Source organism: Coffea arabica, chromosome 6e (genome assembly GCF_036785885.1).
Source record: "Coffea arabica cultivar ET-39 chromosome 6e, Coffea Arabica ET-39 HiFi, whole genome shotgun sequence".
NCBI classification, from domain to species: Eukaryota; Viridiplantae; Streptophyta; class Magnoliopsida; order Gentianales; family Rubiaceae; genus Coffea; species Coffea arabica.
In genome coordinates, this window is record NC_092321.1 from 59,667,174 (window position 1) to 59,673,680 (window position 6,507).

A 6,507-nucleotide genomic window follows, 5' to 3' on the forward strand; every position below is an offset into this window, starting at 1 on the left:
GTTACAAATTCTTGAGGGTCAGCAGTACCCACCTCAACTTTGAGAGATTTTTTTTTTTTTTTTTGTAGCTTAAAAGGTTTGTAAATTTTTTAAGTTAATCTCCATGTGTTCCCGTAAAGTATTTGAAATTCTCTTTCTTATCTACTTTACTCCCATAAAATTTTTAAAATTTTCTTACATGCATTGCTCCCCTAAGCAATTTAAAATTTACAAGTCCTATGTTTCACAAGAACGTGGGATCTAGTCAAGATATATACATTGATGTAAATCCGAAATTTTTTTAAACGTTTCCAAACCCTTTACTGCTATATTATAATACTATATAGACATTCTTTGATCGTAAATTATTAGTACTACATTTCACATGGCAATAATAATTGACCTTTCTAACCTTAGAGTCCTGACTCTGCCATTATTTGTAGTCAAATATATATATCTATGTAAGTTCAAAATGTTACGAGCTATATATATTACATGACTAGATAATTGTATAGCAAACAGGGACATCGTACAGGCTGTGACATTGACATTTATAAATTTAGATCATTAAGCTGCATCATCTTACTCTGTTTCTTCAAGAGATACAGACTCAACTGTTGACTCTTCGGAAGTAGTACTATAGCTATTGCTCTGCACCAGCCGAGGGGAATCCGGAGGATAAAACAGAGGTTTTGGTGGCAACTGCAAGGCTGTGAGATCACCTTGTAGCATTTCCACAACTTCTCTCATTGAAGGCCGATCATCTGGCGTCATCTGTGTACACCACAATGCAATCAAAATTAATTTTCTTGCAGTTCTGTTTTCATCTTCAGTTGCATCTTCAATTTCCAGGTTCTCTCCTTGGTCAAATTTGTCATATATCCATGAAGGGAAGTATATTTGACTTGAATGCTCAGCATGTGCATTAAGGTTTCTCCTCCTTCCTACCAACTCCATAAGTAACATTCCGAAGCTATATACATCAGCCTTGGATGAGACTTTTCCAACCCTTTTGTAGAACAATTCTGGAGCCATATATCCTAATGTTCCTCTCACAGCAGTAAGACTTACAGTATTATTTTGAACAGGATGTAATTTAGCTAGTCCAAAGTCAGAAACCTTTGGCGTGAAGTTTTCATCAAGTAAGATGTTGTGTGGCTTTATGTCAAAATGCAAAATTTGCATGCTGCAGCCTTGATGCAAGTATTCAATCCCTCGAGCTACACCCATGGCGATCTCGGTTGCCTTCTTCCAACTTAATGGATTTCCATCCAGACGTTCGGAGAAAGTGAACTTTTCTAGGGATCCGTTAGGCATGTAATCGTAGACAAGTGCATGCTTTGAGGCAGTTACACAAAACCCCACTAATCGCACCACATTAACGTGGTGAATTCTTCCAAGAGCTGCAACCTCATTGATGAATTCTTGGCCATTAGCTTTGGACTTGCTTAACATCTTGATTGCTACTAGTTTGCCACTACGCAATTTTCCTTTGTATACACAACCATAACCACCTTCTCCTAACTTTTCCTTAAAATTGTTGGTCATCTTCTTGATTTGTTTATTGGAGTACCTGATGGGGATCAAGTTGTTGCGACTTTGGAGAAACTCTTCTATAGTATCATATACCGATAAATGTCTCCGTTGGCACTTATAGATGAGAAATGCAAGCAAGAGTATAATGCCAAAAATTGCTCTTGGTAGAATAATGAAAGCTGTAATGGAGTCAAAGACGAAGCAGACAACGTATAACTTAATTACGCAGTTTAACAGCATTTAATTAATTCATAAAGGAAAAGTTTGAAAGCTTACATAGCAATTCGCCTGCCATCATGCTTACACATGCTGCAACCAAAAGGGAATCGTGATTACCAAGACCATTAGATTAGATAATAGTAGTAAAAGATTTCTGTTACAACTTTATCTATTACATTATCTCATTATGCTACCTATCCAATTTACACGTCCCATGCAATAATGGATAAGAGTCCAACGTTTAAAATGTCTCTCATGGTCAATTTATTTTGAGAAACTCGTCAATATAAAAAGTTATCAAATATAGCAATGTGTAACAGAAAACCTCAAACTCAAAAATATCTCAAAAATATGTATTACAATTGGAATATTAGGTTGTTAATGAAATATGAAAAAGGATAAATGTGTCTCAAAGGTACCAATGAGACTTGTGTTCCTAGGAAATGAAACTGAATTTAGATTGAATCCAGCGCGGGATCTTAGTTTGGATCAAGCCTGATGAAAGTGTGGACTGTGTCCAGAGAGCACTTCAACCTCCAAAGTACGATCTAGCCATGGATCCATCTTGGCCAGATCGTAGAATCGGATCTGTTCTCGATTCTGTTCTTGTGAAGACAAGTATCCGCAAACGGATTCTTCTTGGACTTGAATCCGGTTTTGCAAAGACTTGGCTCTGCGGCCAAATCCTTTGTAACAGTCAAATTATTCTAAAGCTGTGTTGGTACCTTTTCATGTTTAGTAAGTATTTTTTGTAAACACCTTTTGGTGTCCAAAACATGGCGCAATGGATCTTCTGTCCCACATTCTGTGCCACTCTCTATCCCACTTTTTATTATATTGCTATTTCTCCTATATAAACATTATGTTTTAGTTCTTTTTTGTTTTCTTAAAATTCAATAACTATTAATTGAGTAATACACAAAATTTAACAAACTCAAAAAATCAAAATGCATAAAAAATGAGATTTTTTATGAATTTCTGCTATATTTTTTAATTTTCTATTATATATTGCTTTTTTGAAACTACTGTATTTATTTTTTACTCAATTAATAGTTATTGAATTTTAAGAAAATAAAAAAGAACTAAAATATGATGTTTATGTAGGAGAAACAGCAATATAATAAAAAGTGGAACAAAGAATGTCACAGAGTATGAGAGAGAAGATCCGTTGCGAAAACCTGGGAGAATGGGTCTGTGTTGTGTCCTGGCAAAATCTAAGAAGAGCATTCATCAATTGTGCTAGGCTGGCATCCTAGCTGGAGGAGTTAGTTAGAGAGAATCTTTTCTGTTAACTGGACGTTTCTGCATGCAATTAAGCACAATCTTGTATAAATAACCGAAGGATGTATTGGTTCAACAGCTTAGAGATCAATTTCATTCTTATTCCATTTCAAATCATATTCTCTCTCTCTCTCTCTCCCTCTTTCTCTCTTCCTCAGATCTGTTCTACTTCTTTTTTTCCTTGCTCAGAAAGTTAACCACAACAGTGGTATCAGAGCTGGTGGTCCTTAGACTATCAGCTGCAACTAATCATGGCCGAAGGGACGAGGATAAAGAGTTTCGAAGAACAGCTACGGAAACAGGAAGCACGGATCCAGACTGTTTTGGATTCTACAGCAGCATTGGAGGAAAAGGTGGGAGATACCTTCCAAGATGTGAAGGCACTGTTGGAAGCCAATAGATTAGAGATGAAGACATTCATGGCTGCTATGAACAATCAGTTCAGCACATTTGCGAGAGGTGTGCATAGAGATAGGGTAATTCTGGGGAGCCCTAACCATAACAGTGGGGCTCAAGTTGGGAGAATGGGGGAAGGGGGAATTGGTGGGGGAGTAACAGCGAGGAATCACTACACAGTGGCTGTTCCTAAGTTGGAATTTCCTCAATTTAATGGGAGCAACCCCAGAGAATGGGTGAGGAAGTGCAAGAAATTCTTCCACCTTTGCAGAATCTCAGAAGAGAGCCAGGTAGATATGGCAGAACTACACTTGGAAGGGCGAACTGATCTATGGTACCAAAACTTCAAAAAAGACAAGGGAGGAGTCGGTTGGAACGAATTCAAGGAGGAACTCTGTAGAAGATTCAGAGAACTGGGAGAGGATGATGCCATTGAGGAGTTCAACAAGCTGCAGCAAACCTCATCTGTATTAGCTTACCAGGAGAGATTTGAGGAACTGAGGGCATTGGTGATGGCCAAGGTTCCCAATCTGACAGAATCTTATTACGTTTCTTGCTTCTTGAGTGGATTGAAGAATGAAATCAAGTCTACTGTGAAAATGCACAAACTAGACTCTCTTCAGTTAGCTTTTGAGAAGGCTGGTGCTAGGAACACCTCTTGGAAGCACTCTCCAAAAACAATAGAGTGACTTACAGGAATCCGCAGTCATCTAGTTTCAGTGGGGGACACACTGGTGCCAATGGAAACAAGAGGATGCAACCAATCAGTAGTGAAGAAACCAAGAAAAGGAGTGACTCACAACCTGTCTTTAAGAAAATCTCGCCTTTGGAGTTTCAGTATAGGAGAGACAACCATTTGTGTTTGAAATGTGGGGATAAGTTCTCCCCTGGACATACTTGTAAGAACAAGGAGCTTCACATGCTGCTGGTAGATGAGGAAGAATCAGATAAAGGAGAGGAGGAGGAGGTCATTGAGTATAGGGGCACCAGTGCAGATCAAGCAGTGGTACTAGCTCTACATTCTGTCTCAGGTGAGTTGTCTTCTAGCACAATCAAAATGCAAGGACTGTATGGTAACCAGCAGCTATCAGTTTTAGTGGATGGTGGGAGTACTAACTGTTTTATCCGACCTGCTGTTGCACAATTATATCCTGAGAAAATCAGGAAACATAGACATTTCAAAGTCAAAATTACAGATGGAAAGGTTTTGCATTGCGATCAGTGGGTGCCTCAGATGAAGTGGGAGATCCAGGGCCACCAATTTGAGCATGATGCGTTTGTTTTGGAACTTGAACCTTATGACATGATAATTGGAGTTGATTGGATAAAGAAATACAGTCCTCTAACATTTGATTTTAAAGCATTACAGATAACTTTTGACAAGGAGGGAGAACAGGCCCTATTGAAGGGGAACTCTGAGACTGCACAGGTGAAGCTCAGGAAAGGAGAGGCTGCTGGCAAAGTCATCAGGCATAGGGTCAGGAAAGCTCTGCAACAATCCTGCATGGTAAAGGTTCACAACTGTCAGGTGACTAGTGTGCCTAATTCTCTTACTGAATTACTAGTTGAATATGAGGACATTTTATCTGATCCTAAAAACTTGCCCCCATCTAGAACTCATGACCATACAATACCTCTTAAAGCCGATGCTAGACCCTTCAAAATTGCTCCCTATAGGTACCCCCATTCACAAAAGACAGAGATAGAAAGACAAGTCAAGGAAATGTTAACCTCTGGTATTATTTAGAAAAGTCACAGTCCTTTTGCCTCTCCAACTCTTTTAGTGAAAAAGCAAGATGGCAGTTGGAGACTTTGCATTAATTACAGACAATTGAACAGTTTGACCATCAAAGATAAATTTCCCATTCCCATAATAGATGACCTCCTTGATGAGTTACATGGAGCTCGAATTTTTTCCAAAATAGACCTCAGATCAGGTTATCACCAGATTCAAATGGCTCCTGATGACATTCCAAAAACAGCTTTTAGAACATATTTTGGATTGTATGAGTTCCTTGTCATGCCTTTTGGTTTAACAAACGCACCTGCAACCTTTCAAGCTTTAATGAATTCTGTATTTGAACCTTATATCAGGAAATTTGTCCTTGTATTCTTTGATGACATCCTGATTTACAGCCCTGACCTTTCAACTCATTTACATCACCTGTCCTTGGTATTGAACACCCTCAGAACACATCCCTCTATGCTAAATTGTCCATGTGCACATTTGGTCAGAATCAAGCAGAGTATTTAGGCCACATAGTCACTGAGACAGGTGTGAGTGCTGATCCAGCAAAGGTTGAAGCTATGCTCTCTTGGCCTGCTCCTACCCATGTTAAGGCACTCAGAGGCTTCCTAGGGTTGTCAGGTTACTATAGGAGATTCGTGAAAAGCTATTGGGTGATTGCCAGACCTCTTACTGAGCTGCTTAAGAAGGGGCAGTTCACTTGGAGTACAGAAGCAGATCAAGCATTCCAGAAGTTAAAAGAAGCAATGAGCACTACACCAGTCTTGGCTCTACCAGACTTTACTAAGTCAGACTTTACTAAGTCATTTGTTTTGGAAATTGATGCAAGCCAAGCTGCCATTGGAGCTGTCTTGATGCAGCAAGGAAGGGCCATAGCCTATATGAGTCAGGTATTGGGTAGAAAGAACCAGACCTTGTCCATATATGAGAAGGAATTGCTGTCATTAATGACTGCAGTTCAAAAATGGAAACATTATCTATTGGGAGGGCACTTTGTGATTAAAACTGATCATGAGAGTTTGAAGTATTTATTTGACCAAAAAATCACTACACCATTACAACAGAAATGGTTGGCCAAGCTGATGGGGATGGATTATGAAATTCAATATAAAAGAGGAAAGGAGAATGTGGTGGCTGATGCTCTCTCCAGGAGAACAGAGGGAGTGGAGGGAGGGGAAAGAAATGTGGTGGTAGAAGTGCATGCTGTGTCAACAGTTGCACCTCAGTGGCTCTCTCTAATGGTTGACAGTTATGTTGGTGATGACAGTATCAAGGAGCTAGTGGTGGCTTTGACCATAGGTACCAACTCTCACCCTCAGTACACTTACCAGAAGGGAGTCATACGGCAT

General features: G+C 39.3%; 1 protein-coding gene across 1 annotated transcript; it reads right to left on the bottom strand.

Annotated features, from left to right (window-relative positions):
- Positions 1-453: 453 nt before the first annotated feature.
- LOC140009981 (rust resistance kinase Lr10-like) lies at positions 454-1,755 on the bottom strand. The gene has a single exon (XM_072056337.1). It carries the CDS (start codon positions 1,753-1,755, stop codon positions 562-564), a length of 1,194 nt encoding a protein of 397 aa, XP_071912438.1. The 3' UTR covers positions 454-561.
- Between the last annotated feature and the right edge of the window lie 4,752 nt (positions 1,756-6,507).

What these genes read in the sequence shown, in the direction of transcription:
- LOC140009981 (XM_072056337.1), bottom strand. Translation starts at nt 1,755, where the DNA reads ATGCTGTTAAACTGCGTAATTAAGTTATACGTTGTCTGCTTCGTCTTT.